At 45.6% G+C, this 20,437-nt stretch overlaps 1 protein-coding gene across 1 annotated transcript in view; it reads left to right on the top strand.

Annotated features, from left to right (window-relative positions):
• CDH3 (cadherin 3) overlaps positions 1 to 20,437 on the top strand; it is a 93,584-nt gene that overhangs the window by 39,908 nt on the left and 33,239 nt on the right. Inside the window, exons 3-7 of the mRNA XM_033943224.1 lie at positions 2,729 to 2,826; positions 6,299 to 6,433; positions 8,586 to 8,741; positions 16,486 to 16,630; positions 19,128 to 19,303. Coding sequence (XP_033799115.1) covers positions 2,729 to 2,826; positions 6,299 to 6,433; positions 8,586 to 8,741; positions 16,486 to 16,630; positions 19,128 to 19,303 — 710 coding nt within the window. The remainder of the gene's footprint in view (positions 1 to 2,728; positions 2,827 to 6,298; positions 6,434 to 8,585; positions 8,742 to 16,485; positions 16,631 to 19,127; positions 19,304 to 20,437) is intronic.

Genomic DNA, 20,437 nt, shown 5'->3' with positions numbered 1-20,437 from the left:
ACAGGCCGTGTTTTGCTGCGCCATCTGCATCAGGGGTCTATAACATCAAAATTGGAGTATTTTTGGGAATGAAAATCTGGACCCATCCCATTCTGCCCCAGCCCTGCCCCTCTTAACCTGTTTGCTCGTCGGGACGGCATCTGCTCATGCGCTGGTGATGCCATGCACACGATATCACCGCATTATGTGCGCAGATGCTGTCCCGATTGTCCCTTGTTGTTAGAAGCTTTTCAAAACAAGGACAAAGTGCTGGGTTTTGAAAAGCCATCTGGACCCCTGGACTTGTCCTTGAAAAGGAGGACGTGTTTTGGGAAATCCAGACGTCTGCTATCCCTAATAAATATCCTTCTAGAGAAACCACTGTCTCTGTGATCTGGCATGAGGATTATGCCTTGTTGCTGAATTTCACTTAGGATTCCTTCTAAAAACACTAGGGATGATGATATTGATGATTGATGGAAATGAAATTAAGTCCTTCCCGACTTTTGTTCTATTATGCATATTATATCTATTTCTTTTTTATCTATTTGTTTAGTTTTCATTTAAAATTTCTTAGAATTCTATTGTTTAACTGTTTCTCTTTCCATTCTATTCATATGCCGTCCTCTACCTTTTCTTTTTTCCTCACTTCTAATGTTTATTTTTCTTTTTTACATTTCTATATTTGATTTAATTCTTAAAATTATTTTCTATTTAATTAGTTTCTTTCCATTACATTATTATTTTGGAACGTACGTTTTGTTTTTAACAGTATGGTATTGAGAGTTCAATGTATTCTTTTTAGGATGCTTCATATCTCATTTTTTCCTCTATCTTTATTTTCCTCTCTATTATTTTACTAATTTGTTTGTTCTTAGGTATTTTAGTTAGATTGTGAGCCTTCGGGACAGTAAGGGAATTTCAAAGTACCTATTCTTTATTTATTTATCTTATTTTTATTGTATCCTTTAATGTATATTTCTCTGTAACCTATATTACTTATAATTTTAATGCACCCTATTGTCTATTTTCTGTAAACCGCTTAGAATCCTAACGGAGTTTAGCGGTATATAAGAAATAAATTACATTACAAATTACATTACATTCTTGGCTCCTTTTGATCTATTTTATGATTGCCTTCAGTTTGATACTCGTAAGACCTGACGTATTTGTACTGTTTGACACGTGCACTTCATTTACCTATTGGGTTTCATTTATCATCTTTGCATGGCTTTCACATTTGATGTCTTTATTTATCAGTCTTCTTTGTTCTTTTAGTTGGTACAGTCTCTGCCGGCAACCCTTTTTAGGGCAAAACATGGCCATGTCAGACTTAATTATGCATTTTATGTATATTAATTTATTTCTGTGATGAATAAAATTATCTACGGGTCTTCGTGTGTATCCTGTAAGTTGCGGATCGTTTGCCCATTTTGTTTTCTTGGGTGTTTATAGTTTTACTAGTCATTAAGCATATTACATTAACGGGTGCTAGAATATATGTCTGTCTTTCTGTCTCTCCCTCCCGCTGTTTCTCTCTCTCTCTCCTAGGCCCCCTTTCTCTGTCTGTCTTTCTATCCCTCCTTTTCCCTGTGCAGCAGCATTTCCACCCCACTTCCCTGTGCAGCAGCAACAGCATTTCCCTCCTTCCCCCCCTCCACTTTCCTGTGCTGAAGCAGCAGCAGTATTTCCCTTCCCCTCTAGGTCCCTGTGCAGCAGTAGTAGCATTTTTCCCCACCCTCCCTTTTCTTCTCTTACCATGATCTGGCCTGCTCCGTTCAGCCCCTCCCCCTTCTTTTACTGTGTTCTGTCCTGTTTCGATCTGGCCTGCTCCATGCCCCTCCCTTACCTTATTGCGTTCCTGTGGCTGGAGTCCTCTTTGTCAGCCCCCCCTTCCTGTCCGGCGGGCTGGCCTGCTGCGGCCGAAGGGTTTTTTTAAAGTTAAAGTGCCTTGGCGGCTCCTCTCACGATCCCCGCCAGTGATGGAAGCCTTCTCCGATGCTGGTGTGGCTCGTGAGAGGAGCTTGACACCCCAGCTTTTAATTTTTGCTTGAGGAGGTGGAGATCAGGCAGGCCAGTCCTGGCGGCAACAGAGAGAGGGAGCGATATATGCGCGCATGCACACTCCTGCCGCCACAGACCTACTGATCAGAGATCATGGAACACGCAGGTAAGAGTGCGCATGTGCGGCTAGGGTTTTATTATATAGGATAGAAAGCTGGAGACTTGGACTCTGAGGGAACCTTCAAAATCTTAACATTCTGCAAACAATTAAACTTATTTTCAAAAGCATTTTTGTGAACTATCTACATCAATGTCCCTGCCTGAAACTTAGACCTGTGTATTGGAAGACATCGTTCTCGAGTGCGGTCCTTTATTCGTGATTTTATTGTATGCAAGAGTTGTTTGGAATCTGCCAAGAATTTTTATATTATGTGGAGTACAAATGACTTACAATAACCCAAAGTTGCTAGCTTTAGCGGGTCAGAGGGATGGCATTCCTTCAAGCATATGAATATATGCCCTGCTGTTGCCATTAAGACCAGTTTGATTCAAGCATACAACAAACTGTGCAATGGAAGTAAACTGCAGAAAAGTGCACCTGAGGACCCACTGTCTGAATATTTGCACTCGTGTCTTAAATCCAGATGGTCAAATCAGGCTCTCAAAAGTGGCATAATATTGAACAGTCTGGTTTGGTGTGAAATGTGATTGGAGTGGGCTACTGAGCTGTATTTTCGTCCCACAGTGCGCTTCAGGGATCGCCAAGGACTGGTGAAGCCACAGGATGTCGACAAGCTTTCCACTTTGGTTACTGAGAAGATCAAGGGTCATCTGTCTGCAAAGGTAATATGACCCCAGGTGTTGACTTCAGCTGGTTTTCCTGCTTTGGAACAGATCTACCTAATGTAGGAAGAGTGCTAGGGTCTCTTTAAAAAAAATAAAAGCCTTCCACTTGCCTGTCTTGTCTCTGTAGTAGATAAAGAAATAGTGCAGTTTTATCTGCAGACAGGCTGAGCAGTAATGGAAGCCCCAATTTCTTGAATTTACTGACTTCAAAAGAGCTTGTAAGACTTTTGTTTCATGGGAAGTTGTGTATAGGTGTTGAACTATCAATCAAGACCTTCTTTAAATAAAAAAAGCAAGGGCTTGAATCATGTCATCTAAATGTGTACCCCAAAATGTTTACAATATTGTAAATATTAACCTACAGAAAAACATACTGCAGTTAAGTCACATCTTAACCCAGTGGTCTCAAACTTGTGGCCTGGGGGCCACATGTGGCCCGCCAGGTACTATTTTGCGGCCCGCAGCCTCTACTAGTGCTGCTCGCTCTTTTCAGTGTCCTCTGGCTTCCCCCTGGCCTCCCACTCTTACCTTCAGAAAATTACCGTGGCCTGCAGAGAGGATTGCCGGTGCTGCAGCGATCCTTGCAGGCTGCCGTGGTCCTCGGCAGCATGTTCCCTCTGCCGCAATCCTGCCCCTGACGTCAGAGGAGGGGTGGGACTGCAGCAGAGGGAACATGTTGCGGAGGCCTATGGCAGTCTGCAAGGAACATTACAGCACCGGTGATCCTCTCTGCAGGCTGCGTTAATTAGCTGAAACTAAGACTGGGAGGCCAGGGGGGAAGCTGGAGGACGCTGCAAAGAAGTGGGGAACATGCAGGCCTTCAGGGGAGAGGGGGGAAGATTTATAAACTATAAGGAGTTTTACCTCATGCAAAATTGTCATTTCTTTAATAAGACATTAACTATTTTTTCTGCGGCCCTCCAAATACCTACAAATCTAAAATGCGAAACCTGCAAAGGGTTTGAGTTTGAGACCTCTGTCTTAACCCAATTTAACTCAGTTTTCCATATGAGTGTCCCCAACTCCTTGATGCCATGGATTTGCTGCTCATGAATTGTACCCCTCAATCGTACAGCAACCTCGATGCCATCTAACCCCAAGGATGCATGCAAACTGCTATTCTGAGCTGAAAATGCTCGTAAAGTGCGATGGTTCTTTGACTGTCATTAATGAAGTGCTGGTCAGTATTGTGATCCAGGAGGACCAGGAGTTATAGGGGTGGCTGCTGGAGGAGGGCGGGAAAGAGAGAAATGACCAGGCCCCTGCACTACAAGGTGTAGCTGTGGGTGTTGGTGCTAGTGGGTCACCAGCTCTTGATTACAGGTTTCCGTACAAGCCCTGGTCTGAAGACCTCTCAGTGCTCTTGCAATTGTGCATGGGAGTATGAAGAGCAGCTTTGTCTTTCATGAACGTACTCAGGTAAGGTTAGACTCAATTAGGGCATTGGTCTTTGACCTAAGGGCTGCCTAGTGAGCGGCCTGCTGGACATTATGGACCACTGGTCTGACCCAGCAGCAGCAGTTCTTATGTTCTTATAAGCCCACATTTAACTATAAAATGAAACTCTTACAGCTCAACTGATTAAGATTTGGCTTCTTCAACCCCTAAGTGATTTTCAGTTGGTGAGCCTGGGACCCTTATTAGAGAGAGTTAGTTATCATCATACCAGTATAAGTCTGGCTGTGGTGAAATGCCCAGCAGTCTGGAAACCAGTTCTGATCAGGATAGATCTGCCTGTAGTCCGACTCGAGACGGTCCTTCTGTTCAGTGAGAAAGGCTGCTGTGTTCTGTGATCACGCCCAGCCATGCTCTGGCCTTTCAGAAAAATGAATTCTCATTGTAGATTCATTTCTGCTTTAAATGTCGAGTTTCTGAAATGTGCTGTGGAAATGGTTAGTCACGAAGAGGGAAGGGACTGATGGATCTTCAGTCTGAGATGGCTTTCTGCACCATGTGATACGAGGGGCGTTCAATGTATTTACCTCAGTAGGAAAGTAAAGAGTTTTCAAAAAAAAAAAAATTTATTTTTCAATATAGTCCCCTGATAGCACCATACAATTCATCCACTTTTCCTGCAATGACTTTAACCCCTTTGAAAGGAATTCTTCTGTTTGACCTTCAAATCAGGATGTCACAGCTTTCTTGACGTCTTCATCACTTGAAAACCGCTGTCCACAGAGAGATTCTTCGAAACTTGGAACAGGAAATAATCTGAGGGAGCCAGGTCAGCTGCTGAAACCCACATTCTTGGATGGCAGCCTACGATTGTCATGACAACTACGCTGGTGCATTGTCGTGAAGAAGCGACACACCTGCTGTTGGATGTCCTCATCTTTTCTCCTTGATTGATTCCCGCAAAGTGATCATTGTGTTCCAGGTTGTGGTTGTCTTGTGTGCCATGAACTCCAGAAGCAAAAGTCCTTCATCCCAGTAGACAGTTGCCATGACTTTGCCTGCAGATTTTTCAGTCTTGAACTTTTTTGGGCTGGGAGATGACATGCGCTTCCACTGCATTGATTCCATTTTGGACTCGGGATCTCTGTGATAGATCCAAGTCATCTCCAATCACCAAACGATGAAAAAAATTCACTTGGTCTTCACGGAACGTCTCCAAGTTTTCCTGACAGCACTGGAGCCTCGTGGCCTTCTGACAATGGCGTCAGCATTCTTGGAACCCATCTTGCACTAACCTTGGACATGCCCAACTTTTCATGAATTATTTTCCAAACGCTACTTGCTGAGATACCCATTCGTCTGACACAATTAAATCTTCAACTTTCTTGCACATTTTGTGGAAGTTGTTCCCACAGGCTGTGTGAGGGTCATCTTCAATGGACTCTCTATTCCACTTAAACTGCTTACTCCAAAATTTTATGATGGGGCAGTTTTGCCATAAACTGCAGTCATGTGTTCCTGGATCTCCTTTGACTTTTTCTATTTTGTGAGAAATTTTATCACTGAACGGTGCTCCGAAATCTAGCAGTTTACTCTCCTGATATCCTGTCTCTTGGAATGTTAGACTTGCACCGAGCCGCAGTTGTGATCATGTCTCAAGGTTACTCATGCACAGACTTTGTTTCAACACGCTACTTGTTCATACTCGGGTAGATAAATTATTGAACGCCCCTTGTAGCTCAAGATTCCCTCCCCCTGCCCCTTCCAAAGAGAATGGCCTAGTGTTGCTATTATCTGATTCAGCCCCCTTTACAATCCTGCAGTCTGGCAGAAACGGAGGCTCTCGTGTAGCTGGGTCTGTCTGGCAGACTGTGGCAGGGACTTAGCAAATAGGACTGTTCAAAGCTAGATTTTAAGAGGGGGGATTTCTCTTCCTAAGAGGATGGAGTGCAGAGAAGGAAGGACCTGTCCTGGGAAGAGATTTCAGTGCTCCTCAGTTGGCAGATGGGATATGGTGGGTTAAATCCACACTGGTCTCTCCTCTGACATCTACTCACGGTTTCCTTTATTACAGAAAAGTACTGAGTTTCCAGTGCTGACGTTCTCACATTCTAGTCATGGACTGAGGAGAAGGAAGAGAGACTGGGTGATCCCCCCTATCAGTGTGTCGGAAAACGAGAGGGGTACCTTCCCCAAAATCCTGGTTCAGGTAAGTGGAGTGCCGGGGATTCCTCTGGCTACCCTCTCCCTCTTAATGTGCAAATGGCCTCTTTCATGGTATGAGCTGCTTTTGAATCTCATTTCATTTTGAATAGTCATTGGTCAAGCATCTGAGTCGTTTATAGCTCTCTGAACTGATGCCTGCTCTTCAGCTGTCTGTGCTGTATTCATTGGATCCTCTCCCAGCCTTTAAGGGCTGCATGTGGTTCTGACCACAAAGGAGAACGGGCCAGAGGAAGTGGCAGGTCACATCATCTGCTGCCAACTTTTCCTACCAAGTGGAAGATATCGCTGGGCTTTAGCATCCTTTCTCCCCACCCCAATGCCTTAACTTTTACCGAGGCAAAAGTCTCCACTATGCCGGGTCTACTTGTGCCTTTTAAGTGCCCTGGCTCTGTTTGCATCAATTAGTATGATGCATGCATGGTTGGGGGGGGGGGGGGGTGTTGTGGCTATTGGAACAGCAGCTCTTGATTTAAATTCCTAGGAAAAGAAATTCAGACGTTTCCTAACATTCACTTTCCTCATTTAACTGTCTCTTTAAATGTGACAGTCTTGACTGCTTTGTCTGCCCTGTTTTCAGGACTATCTGAAGTGAACGTTCATATTTCCATCAAAGCTGCTCAGTAAACAGCTCCAAATTGACTTCAGCAGTGAACAGGCCTCTTCCTTTCTCAATGCCAGTGAGAAGTTCTCTCCTGGGCCGCTTCATTGAAACTGGATTTATGGCACAGATTTGAAAGGTGGGGCAGGGGGGAGTGACACACACAGGAGGCCTAAAGGAAGGAGAGATGGTACAGAGTTGAATTTAAATGAAACTATGGACCGTTCGGCCATGTACAACCCCGTCCTCTTCCTTAGAGATCTATTTATTTGTCCCAAGATTTCTTGAATTCACCTCTCTTTGAAGTAGCATTTTTCCCTGTTACTTCTGAACCTCTCCCTTTTCACCTTCATACTTTCCTTTCAATTGATGGCTCCTGCATCCCCCCCCCCCCAGGGGCTCTGCTCTTTTCCCACTTTGTGGCTGATAGAGTGGCCTGCTATAGCGGCCTTCCTCTTCAGAGGGGAGTGGTGTGGAGCAGCTCCAGCTGTCGCCCCTAGTTGGCAACCCAGAGGGGGCTCTGGCTGCTGTGGAGGAGGGACTTTGCTGGGGGGGGTGTATGTATAGCCGTCTTTCATTTGTAGTTCATTTTTAAGGTGCTTGTAGACATGAGTAATTCATGTGCCTCCCTCTTTGACAAACCCCTTTAAAAAAAGGTTGAGGATGAAAAGCAGAACTAGATTGAATTCACCTAATGGTATGATTGCAATGTATAAACCCAAGAAGCCTTTCTTATTGCAGTGTAAGATAATTTGTGGGTTTATTAAAAAATAGAGTTCCCGAAATTGTCTACTAATCAAATTCTCTACTCGTTCAATGAAAGACAGATTGGATTTGTCTAACTTAATGTCTGGTAAAACCACAGAGCTAGGGATGCCACAGTCTGTTGGATCCGACCATCTGATATGTCTTTCAGTCTCTACATTTACCCCCAGTGAGATCAGATCCCTCGGTCTGTCGTTATCAAATTCCTTCTACCACTTATGCTATCTTTTCCCAAAATCAAAAGGCCAAAAGCAGTTTCTCGCATCAGAATACAATGTTAATCTCTGGCCAGTCTGGCTGTTTTTCCCACTGAAATTTGAGCTGGATTGGGAGCAGGCCCTCTCTGGATCCTGTAGGGTTGAATCTACAAAAGTGGTTGTCCTATTGTGTCCCTGGAAGAACCACCAAGTGGCTCACAAGTTAATCACATGACAGACAACACAAATCACTTTATTGCCAAGCACCCACCCGTCTCGCCTCCTGCCACTGCAAGAACACTCTTCTGTGGTCTCAGCCACGTGATGTGGGAACACACTGCTATCTTGGGAAAGAGGGCTGTTTTTAATTGTACCGTACCTAGAAAAATCAGGTCTTGGCTTGGTGGCTTATAAATTTAATTCAGCCTTCTGCGGCAGGACCAGAGGAGAGATGATTTTGGGTAATGGAGCTCCTACTCACTAGGGTGAATTTAAGCCTCGAGAGGAGGCAGGAGGGACTCGCTCTCTGTAGCCAGTTCAGCAGTGATGTGTATTTTTTTTTTCTCTCTGTTTAGATCAGATCCAACAAGGACAAACAGACAAAGATTTTTTATAGCATCACAGGACAAGGTGCTGACACCCCCCCTGAAGGAGTCTTCATTATCGAAAGATTAACGGGTGTCATCTATGTGACACGGCCACTGGACAGAGAGGAGATGAGCAAATACACGGTGAGTTGGTGTTATAGGAGATGGGAACTTGCAAGAAAGCTAATAATGCATTGAGGGACTTCAGCTGTGCACGTTTCAGTGTCGGCTTTTTTTTAAAGGTGTGAAGTGACACCTTTTAGCGCTTTGGTGGTATTTGGCATGCCCAGAAGGAAGGGTAATATAGAAATAATACTTGGGGTTGGCAGTGGTACAGAGTATTCCCCTATCTCTGTGTAAAACCTTCAGCCTCGTACCCCCTCTGGTTTTCAGGCCTTTAGCCCACCTCTGAGATTTTGGTATTAAATCATGATCCCGCCAACATCCAGTAGCGTGCATAATTGTATAGCACACTTTAATACTGAGCTTTGAAAAGTGTCTAGACAGGTAAACGGAGTGTGAACAATTGCCACCCTACAGGTAAAGGATGTACTGATGGCTCTTGCACTTTTTGTAACGGAACTATTTTCTTATTCTGGCTGCTTGCTTCTGCCCTAGACAGCCACCTGATTGACCTTGTAGGTTGAGCCAGCCACTCTCGCAAGAACAGTCCACAGCACGTTTCCAAGATGCCTTTGCTTAAAGCAGAGGATCGCAAGCTTCAAAGCTGTAGACCTATAATCCATCCAAGCTACCAACAAACTTCATGACGGGTTGGATCTGGTGGTGATCTTCAGACTGGCTGAGGCTCTACTATAGAGATAGTATTCACAACCCTTAGAGCAGGGGTGCTCAACCCAGCGCTTGGAATACACCAACCAGTCAGGTTTTCAGGATACTCAGTGAATGTGCATGAGAGAAAGAAGCACATGCACGTTATTTAAAAATACTATTGTGGAAGTCCAGACCAGATGTATTCCATGCATTAACAAAGGTAGAAAGAAGAGCTGGCATAGTTTCAGTGATAGATTACTCATCCCTTACTGCTCTCTGAGAACACTACAATCCAGTAATCAATTTCTCTTAAAACGTTTCTTCTATGACACCACTCGGAAACAGATCTTTTCAGTTACTGCCCTTACCCTTTGGAACTCGCTTCCTCTACACTTACGGCAAGAGAAACATCTTGATAAATTTAAAACAAATATAAAAACATTCTTATTTAGGGATGCATATGATCGGTGACATTACCCCTCTGAGACTCCAATAAAGAAAGAGCATAACTTCCCCCCCTCTTTCAAACACCCCTGTGTTGTCCATCATTCTTTCTTATTACAATTGTAGTTCAGCCTTCCTTTCCATTTGTTCCTGTATGTTTTGTAATGTTTTTGTCTTCATCATACTCTGCACCCCCCCCCCCAAGTTTTTAACTATTTTTGCTCTAGTTTTGTACACCACTTAGACCAGGGGTGTCAAAGTCCCTCCTTGAGGGCCGCAATCCAGTCGGGTTTTCAGGATTTCCCCAATGAATATGCATGAGATCTATTAGCATACAATGAAAGCAGTGCATGCAAATGGATCTCGTGTATATTCATTGGGGAAATCCTGAAAACCCAACTGGATTGCGGCCCTCGAGGAGGGACTTCGACATCCCTGACTTAGACAGTTATTTTAAGTGGTACAGTATATCAAATTTTAATAAAGCTTGAAACTTAAAGGTGAAGTGAAAAAGGCTATTGGAACCAAAAGAACATCCTTCAAAGACTAGAAAAGGTTCCAAATGAAGAAAAGAAGCAACATAGGCATTGGCAAGTTAGATGCAAAGCATTGATAAAGAATTTGAAGAGAAACTTGCCAAGAGGCAAAAACTCATAGTAACAATTTTTTAGGTATATCAGAAGCAGAAACCTGTGGGACCATTGGATTATTAAGGAGCAAAAGGGGCACTCGGAGAGGATAAGGTCATAGTAGAGAGATTGAATAAATTATTTGTTTCAGTCTTTAGGGAAGATATAAGATTTACCTAAACCAGAAATGTTTTTCAAGGGCGATAATTGGAAGAACTGAAAAATCTTGAAGAACCTGGAAGACGTACTGACCCAATTCAATAAGTTAGAATGATAAAATCACCTGGACCGGATGGTATACATCCCAGGGTACTGAAAACTCAAAACATGAAATTGCTGATATGCTATTAGTGGTCTGTAATAGAGAATGACACGGTGGCTGTTACCCGCCAAACGGTGAGGGGGGGGGAAGTGCTCACTGTGGGTACAGGGACAAGGCCATCCGCCGTCCCATGGAGCGGTGAATGGCCTTGTCTCCGCAGTTAAGGGAGGGAACGCATGTGGTCACCTCCCTCCTCACCGGCCAAGTCTATCTTCTGTATCTTCCTCCCCCTTACCTTCACGGCGCGTTTTAAGTTTAGAGAGCAACTTGCTAAAGCTGCTGGAGTCTGCCTGCAGTCGCATGCATCTATGGGTGGAAGCTTCTCCTCTGATGCAACCAGCGAAAGATTAGAGAAACTGGGCCTCTTCTCCTTTGAACAGAGGAAATTGAGAGGGGGGCATGATCGAAACATTCAAGATACTGAAGGGAATATCCTTAGTAGATAAGGACAAGGTAGGGAGAACGAGAGGGCACTGTAAAATTGAAAGGGGATAGATTCCGTACGGACATAAGGAAGTTCTTCTTAACCCAGAGAGTGGTAGAAAACTGGAACTCTCTTCCGGAGTCTATCATAGGGGAAAACACCCTCCAGGGATTCAAGACAAAGTTAGACAAGTTCCTGCTGAACCAGTCTCAGTTAAGCATTGGTCTTTGATCAGAGGGCCGCCGTGTGAGCGGACTGCTGGGCACGATGGCCCACTGGTTTGACCCAGCAGTGGCAATTCTTATAAGGAAGGAATAAGCTAAATATTACAGTACTGAGGCTTGTATGGATGCTGCGGGGATAGTAGTTGTGGTGACAGGGACATTGGTCGCGGGGATGGGGACAAATTTTCCCTGTGTCATTCTCTAGTCTGCAACTTATCACTAAAATTGTCTGTAGTACCTGAAGGCTGGAGGTGGCTAAAGTTAATGCCAGTTTTTAAAAAGAGTTCTAGGGGTGATATGAGAAATTAGACTGGTAAGCCTGACTTCAGTGCTGGGCAAAATAGTTTAATCTAATATATATATATAATGGAAGACATAGACAAACATTGGTGTTACGTTGGTCTATCTCCAGTCTTAAGGCACCGTGAATAAATTACCCAATCAGCAATCATGTTTTGAGTTTTCAGTTCCCTGGGGTATATACCATCCAGTCCAGGTGATCTATCACTCTCTTAACTTGTAGATTTGGCTCAGTAGGTCTTCCAGGTTTACCAAGATTTTCTTTCAGTTCCTTTGTATTGTCGCTCTTGAGAACCATTTCTAGTCTATGTAGATCTCTAACATCTTCACTAAAGACCAAAGCAAAGAATTCATTGTCTTTCCGCTATGGCTTTATCCTCCCTAAGTGCCTCTTTTGCTCCTTGATGGCCCTATGTATTCCTTCACAGGCTTTCTACTGCTGATGTCCTTGACAAAGTTGAGTTTTTGCCTCTTCTGGCAACTTTCTCTTCATATTCTTTTCGCCTTTATCAATGATTTGCATCGAACTTGCCAGTGCTTAGGTTGATTTTTGTTTTCTTAGGAACATAAGAATAGCCTTACTGGTTCAGACCAGTTGCCCATCTTCATGGTGGCCAAAACCCCAAATACACTTCTCCATCTCTGTTCGCGGGGGTTAGGGGCAGAGCTGGCCCACGAATAGGGAAAATTAACAAATAACTTTTGGGCCGGCTCTGACCCCGCCCCCAGACCTTACCTGGTGGTCTAGCGGTGAAGCGGGGCAGGAGTGATCTTCCTACACTCCTGCCCTGTGCAGAGCTGTGCTGTGACTTCCCTGTTGTAGTCTCGTGAGACCACAGGATCTCACAGCTTGGCTCTGCTAGGGGCAGAAGTGTAGGAAGATCGCTCCTGCCCCACGTCACCACCAGATAAGGTCCATGCTCCTGGGGCGGCTGCTCGCCTCCCTTCTCACCCGATCCAAGTCCCAGGGCCATTTTTTTTTTAATGCGGGCTGCCAACGGGCTAGTGAGAAAAATTTGTGAATAATCAAAATTGCAAATAGGGAGGGGAAAGTGTAGTAACATTCCATGCTAGCGATCCAGGGCAAGCAGTGACTTCCCCCATGTCTATCAATAACAGACTAAGGACTTTTCTTCCAGGAACTTGTCCAAACCTATTTTAAAACCAGCTATGTCAACTGCTCTTACCACATCCTCTGGTAATGCGTTCCAGAGCTTAGCTATTCTCTGAATGAAAGTGTGTTTCCTCCTGTTGGTTTTAAAAGTATTTCCCTGTCGAGTCACTAATTTTGTGTGTCCTTTTTTTCCATTCTTTGAAGGATGTTTTGGCTTTAATAATCTTTCATTTCCCCTTTTAACTATGTTAGCTGTTTGCTCTTTCCACCTTTAATATGTGGAATACTTCTGGTCTGGGCTTTCAAGATGGTAATTTTAAACATCCATGGCTGATTTAAAGTCCTAACCTTTGTGGTTGATCCTTTTAGCTTTTTTTTTTTTTTTTTTTTTAAATAATTTTCCTCATTTTATCAGTCGCCTGAATGTTGCTAGAGTAGATTTCCTTAAACTTCACTCCAGATATTAGCTCAGATTTGATTGTTATGATTCCTGTTTCCCAGTGGACCCGACACTGATGACTCTTGTACTAAGGACTAAATCTAAAATGGCTCTCGTGTTTGTTCTTGAGCCCACCGGGACAGATGGGGGAAAAAATGCTTGAAGTACCTGCTTTCATTGTGGGTAATAAGCAATTCCCTTGTCCTGGGACTAGTTGCTCCAAGTAAGTAGTTATTTAATAGGTCTAGGGACTTTACTTCCCGAGCGCTCCAGGTATAACAAAAGTCAAGGGTGTTGGTGTAGCTGGCAGGAGCTCTTGTTTTGCTTTGATCACTGTCTTCCCCCCAGAAGCTGCTGCCCTACATGACTGGTAAGTCTTGTGTAATGCCAGGCCAGCCCTGCTTCTGCACATTCTTTATACCCTCCATCCCTGCACGCTGAGACCCTTCTGGCCCTAATCCCTTTCTCACCTGCTGCCTTCTCCCACCTCCAACACTCAATCCCTCCTACCTGCCCAGCATAGTTGCATTTACTGCATAGCAGCAGGACGGTAGTTCAAGTGGTGCAGTGAGCATAGCAGACACCAGGAGCCGTTGTACTCCTGCGCCCTCCTCCCTGGACTCCTGGGCCCCCACACCATACTCGTGCCCTCCCTTCCCTCCCCTGTACCTCTTTAAATATTCGCCAGCATGAGCAGCTTCTCCTGCCTGCTGCTCACGCTGGTATTGGCTTTGACATTCCCTCTGACGTCAGTTACTGGTTCTGCGACCCGGAAGTGATTTCAGAGGGGGCCAGGCCAGCGCAAGCAGCAGGCTAGAGTAGTTGCTCACAATGGTGAAAATTTTAGAGATATAGGGGGTGGCGGGGAAGAGAGGGCACAAACATGGCATGGGGAGGCAGAGGTATCGGCGCCCAAAGCGGTCCTCCCCCCTTACTATGCCACTGCGTAGTTCTCTGCTCTGCCTGCCTTATGCTGGTTATGGCTGCTGATACCTCATAAGAGTTGACATTAGAGAACCTAAGAATAACCTTACTGGGTCAGACCAATGGTCCATCAAGCCCAGTAGTTCGTTCTCACGATGGTCACTAGTACCTGGCCAAAACCCAAGGAGTAGCAATATTCCATGCTACCGATTAGAAAATGACACGGTGGTTGTTACCCGTGGCTAGCCGCGGGTAATCCACCGAAACGGGGAAGAAAAAATAGTGGTCCATTCACCGCCCTGTGGAGCGGTGAATGGTCTTGTCTCCGCAGTGAGGCAATCACGGATCGCGCGGTCCATCAGCCCCACCCGCCCAATCGCAGCGTTCCACCATTTCCCTCCTTCCACCTCACCTTATATGCAGAGTTTGCCGGCTTTCTTTTTCGCCTAATCGCACACTTTCAAAAAGCCGCGCATGCGGGTCTGCTGGAGTTGATCAATCTTTTCCTCTCCTGCAACTTCCTGTTTTCGGTTGCGTCAGAGGAGAAGATTGAACAGAGCAGCTGCGCGTGCGATTGGGCGAAAAAGAAAGCCGGTAAACTTGGCATCTAAGGTGAGGTGGAGGGAGATGACGGAACGCTGCATTTGGGCGGGAGGAGGCTGCTGGACTCGAGCATGTTCCTGGCTCACATTAGGAAGGAGGGAGTGAAAGGGAAAGAGATTCTGGGCCAAGGGGATGAAGAGGGAGAGAAAGAAACCCACAGCAGGATAGAAAGGGGAGGACAGGCAGGTGAGCCAGATGCTGGAAGCAGGGGGGGGGGAAGAAAGACAGAAAAATGCTAGATGGGGTTGAAGAGAAGAGACACATTGGTGTGGAAGAGGAAGAGAGGGGAAATCTGGACACAGGAAGGTAACAGAAACAGGGGAAATTATGTGCATGGGGGCAAGGGGACATACATGCCATGGGGATGGTATATGGACATGGGGGAGGGGGGTGGGCAATGCCAGATACATAGGGGAAATATTAGAAATGGGGAAAATAGGAATACAGAAGCGAAATTGTTTGGGGACCGAGCTTGCAGGCTCCAGCGGCTTGCACAAATTACATTGTAACATGCCACGAAAGTAAGAGGGAGGGAGGGAGGGAGGGAGGTAGGCCGCGCGAGAGGAGCTAAAGGGCGGTAGAAAGGAACAGATGGTGAAGAAGGGAGGGAAGTATGGTGGTAGAAAGGAATAGAGCAGACATTGAAGGAGGGTGGAGAGGAGCAGACCCTGGAAGGGACCCTGGAAGGGAAGACAGATGTCAGACTATGGGGGAGCGGAGGGAAGAAGATGGGTGCCAGACCAATTGGGGGGGGGGGTGAAGGGAGAGGCACAGTAACCGAACAAATGGAAGACGCAGAAAGAAGATACACAGTGGATGGAAGGAATTGAATGAGAAGATGAGGAAAGCAGAAACCAGACAATAAAGGTAGAAAAAAATTCTATTTATTTTATTTTATTTTTTTGCTTTAGGATAAAGTAATATATTAGTTGTGTTTTTAAAAATTTATAAACAAAGCTCTGCCAGCTGAATCTTTCTCTAGTTCAGCAGCCAGAACTTTGATTTATAAGGAAGGCATAAGCTAAATATTGCAGTACTGAGGCTTATATGGATGCTGGGGGGAAGGGGACGGGGCGGTGAAGGGGGTAACGGTGACGGGGGGGGGAGTGACGGTGACAGGGCGGTGAAGGGGACAGTGGGATGGGGCAGTGACTGGGACAGATTTTTTCCCCGTGTCATTCTCTACTACCGATCCAGGGCAAGCAGTGGCTTCCCCCATGTCTTTCTCAATAACAAATTATGGACTTTTCCTCCAGGAACTTGTCCCAACCTTTCTTAAAACAAGAAGAACTGGTATCGTACAGGAAGTACTTACTCTGAATTCTACAGCCACTCAGTGCCAGCAGTCAGTTGATACAGGACAAGCAGAGCTGTGAACTATAAAACAGTCCTGTCACTATGCAGGAAATTTAGATGTACTTCTCAGGTAACCACTGATGCTGGGGCTGTAGCTCCCCCATTCCAATGCTATAGGTCCAAGCCAACCTTCTGAGCTTGGGGGAGGCTTCAGATTCCTAAGCCTTTAAACTGGGTGCACAGAACTGCAAGGTAGCTGCAGTATATAAGAATCCACTTTCTTTCTTTCTTCTGTACACAACCCATCACTTTGTAGTTCTGCCACTTGGTAAGTTAGAGCAGTAAAGAAACCTTCACATTTGAACTCTGAAATTTCTAGGTCATTTGTTTTCCAGCTGTTATCACATGCGGTGTCCGAAAATGGGAAACCCATCGAGGACCCGATGGACATCATCGTTAAGGTGACTGATCAGAATGATAACAGGCCACAGTTCACCCAACAACTCTTCAGGGGGTCCATAAGAGAAGGGGTTTTACCAGGTAAGAGCCTGCACACTAATCTTTCTGCTAGAGATGAGCTTTTGCTAAGTGCGTGTACCGTTTTGCTCATGACTTATGAGCCATGTCCCCCCTACCCAACAGGCATACTTTTCTGGTAGGGGCTGACCCTCGAGGCAGGAATCTGCTTTGGTAGCTGTCCAATTAGTATTGATCATTTGTCTTCAATTTTAAAAGGTTTGCCTTGGTTACCTATTTGGTGTATTAAATTTAAAATTCTACTTTTGATAGACATTGAGTAATGACAGTCCAAGTTTCACTTCTGTATTGAGTATCTCTACACCTTGACAGTTGAGGTGAGCAGTGGATTACTTGATCCCTCTTCTTTTTGCCAAGTCTGCTTTGAAAGATCTTGTACAAGAATATTTTTGGTGGTTGGGTCCATATCATAGAATTTGCTTCCTGAAGAGTTAAAGTATTCCTAATTTGCTGTCTTTTCATAAGAGCCTTAAGTCATATCAGTTTTTACAGGCTTTTGAAGGATTCAGTACAGAGTTCTGATCTCTGGAGGTTAGAGTAGACAACTTGAAGGACCTGAGGAAGACAGGTTTATAGAGGAGGCCTATATAGGGACACGAAGTTCAACCTCCAGTCAGGCAACATCTCTGCTGTCATTGAAGGGAGAGCATCACCGTGGAAAGGCAGGAAGGGATCCTGTAGCCAGAACCTGCCCACCAGGCGATGCAATATCCTCTCACACAAAGGATGTGTATCTAGGGGCTGCTGCCCAGGAGGGAAGGGTTCAGATGACCTTTAAAAAATGTTTTATTCCACTTCAGTCCTAACCAGATTACATCTGACGCAAGCATATTAATTCAGACTTAACAGAATTTAACAAATGATAAGACAATTGACCACAATTGTTACTCAAGTAGTGCATGGAGATTCATCAACTCTTAAAACAAGTTATTTGCCTAGCCACAATGAGATCTATACCCAGAGCCCTACAAAGAAATGCAAGATCATGCATTTGGGCTGCAAAAATCCAAGAAACAGTACAGTTTAGGGGGTGAAGAACTTATGTGCGTAACAGAACAGCAGGACTTGGGGGTGTGATTTGTATGTGATGATCATAAGGTGGCCAGACAAGTTGAAAAGGTGACTGTGAAAGCTAGAAGGATGCTAGGGTGCATAGGGAGAGGTATGGCCAGTAGGAAAAAGGAGGTATTGATGCCCCTGTATAAGATTTTGGTGAGACATCATTTAGAATATTGTGTACAATTCTGGAGGCCGCACCTTCAAAAAGATATAAAAAGGATGAGTCGGACCAGGAGAAGGCTGCTAAAATGGGGTGTGGTTTTGTTTCGTCATAAGGGATATGGGGACAGACTTAAAGATCTCAATCTATATACTTTGGAGGAAAGGCAGAAGACATTTAAATACGTACATAATGCAAATGCGCATGAGTTGAGTCTTTCATTTGACAGGAAACTGCAATGAGAGGACATAGGATGAAGTTTAAGAGGTGATAGGCTCCGGAGTAATCTGAGGAAATACTTTTTTACAGAAAGGGCAGCAGATGTGTGGAACAGCCTCCTGGAAGATGTGGTAGAGATGGAGACTGTCAGAATTCAAGAGGGCCTGGGATAGGCATGTGAGATCTCTCAGAGAGAGAAAGAGATAATGGTTATTGTGGACTAGATGGTCTGCCGTCATGTTTCTATAATCGTACTTTTTCCTATAAATACATTTAAATCAATTGGCTGCTGTATTTTGGATCAACTGTAACCTCTTCAAGCTGCCCTTAGTTAGGAGAGCGTAAAGAGTTGCAATAATCCAGTTGTACCAATACAATAGCCTGAACCAAAATAGCAAAATGCTGTTGATGAAACAAATTATGGACCTCTAATGGACCCCATCTGAGGGCATCTTGGCCACTGCTGATCCTCTGTCCTGAACATAGGGAGCACCCTGGATGCTATTAATTTCCATCCTGGTCCAAGACCAGTTAATCAAAAGGAGCCTGCTGTGACAAGGCAGTGGGCTCAAGTTTTCTTCCCTGATCCAGGGTGTTGGTTTATCAGTCTCTCCGTTAGTGGGGGAAGGGGGTCCATCCTGCACCTCCAACCCCAACACTCTAGCTGCTAGGGGATGTGACGCCCAGTGCTAGTGATTATCAGCTGGCACCTGACGTCACCAGGGAGTGCCAAATGCCAATGCTCTGCCCTCCCTGGGTGTTGAGAGGGAAAACAAAGAATGTAAAGTGCCAACAAATCCCAATTAATAAACCCACAGCAGAGCCAGAGTCAGGTGCCCCAAACCTCCTGTCTTGTGAATATTAATATTCAGCCCCCCCCCCCTACAAGACTGATTACTGTACAATATTATGTTTTGTTTTAGAATTATAAGATCAGCTAGAAAAATAGCAGGCTGTGGGATGAAATGCTGTAATGTTTGATTAAATATTAGTGGCTTCATGTTGGAAGTTGTACTTGAGTTTCTGAGTTAGGTTATTTGACTGCTGTGTTTTGCTTTGCAGGAACCTCTGTGATGGAGGTGTCTGCTACAGATAAGGATGACTCGGAGAACACGAACAATGGCATCATTGCTTATTCTATCCTAAACCAGGAGCCCAAACAACCGGCAGAGCACATGTTCACCATCAACCCAGAAACAGGCCTCATCAGCGTGATTGCAAGTGGCCTGGATAGAGAGGTGAGTCTGAGGCCGGGAATTATGAAAGCAGCATCACTAAACTAAACTAAACTAAACTAAACCTTAGGTTTGTATACCGCATCTTATCCCAGGACAAGCAGGCATGATATTCTCACATGTGGGTGACGTCATCTACGGAGCCCCGGCGCGGACAGCTTTTCAAGCAAACTTGATAGAAGTTTCAAGTTTGCACACTGCACCACGCATGTGCGTGCCTTCTCGCCCACTAGAGGGCGCATCCCACCTCGTGGTCCTCAGTTCAAATTTTTCCGCGGAGCAAGAAAGCCCTGTGGATCTGAGCTCCAGTGTTTTTGCCTTCTAGCTGCCGCGTTTAGTTTATTTTTCCATCGAATTAGTTCGCGGTACTGCTTTTTTCTTTTCAAAAAAAAAAAAAAAAAAAAAAAGTATTTCGTTTTCGTCTGGCTCCGGGGGCTCCCGGAAGCCGTGGCCGGGGACGTCGGTACGTTCCCGGCCTTCTTCTTTTTCTTCGTGGATGTCCCGTCCTGTTACGGGATTCAAAAAGTGCAGCCGGTGCGAGAGGTTGCTTTCCATCACTGACCCTCACCGGTGGTGCATTGTCTGTCTGGGGCCCGAACATCCGACAGAGTCGTGTGATCGCTGCTCTACCTTCCAAAACAGGGCCCTACGTCGCCGCAAGGCCAGAATGGCGGATTTGTTCGCCGTCGACGCGCCGCCTAAGGCCTCGACGTCGGCCCCGGCTTCGGCCCCGGCCTTGACCTCGGCCTCGGCGTCCTCAGGGGCCTCGGCCTCGCCCCGACCCTCATCCTCGAAGGCGTCGTCAGTGAAGCAAGCTTCGGGTAAGTCCTCTGTTCCATCCCCTTCAGCAAAGAAGCCATCCTCGAGTCAGGCCAAAGCGGGTGGGTCGACCCCGGCCCCGCATCGGACCTCGACTCCGCACACCCCGAGGGAATACTCGAGACCGAGGTCGCCCTCCAGGGAGTGTGCCCCGGACTCGGAACTCCCCACCTTCGTGGGGATTCCGGCCTTCCAGGATCTCCTCCGAGCTCTGATCTCATCGGAGCTATCGGGAGCCCTGGAAGTGTTGCAGCGTGCTGCAGTCCCGGCGGCCTCGACCTCGGCCGGAGCGCCTTCGGTCTCGGAGGCCCCGGCCTC

Source organism: Geotrypetes seraphini, chromosome 4, assembly GCF_902459505.1.
Source record: "Geotrypetes seraphini chromosome 4, aGeoSer1.1, whole genome shotgun sequence".
NCBI lineage: Eukaryota > Metazoa > Chordata > Amphibia > Gymnophiona > Dermophiidae > Geotrypetes > Geotrypetes seraphini.
Note: the sequence above shows the minus strand (reverse complement) of the source record. Positions and strands in the feature narration are given on the sequence as shown.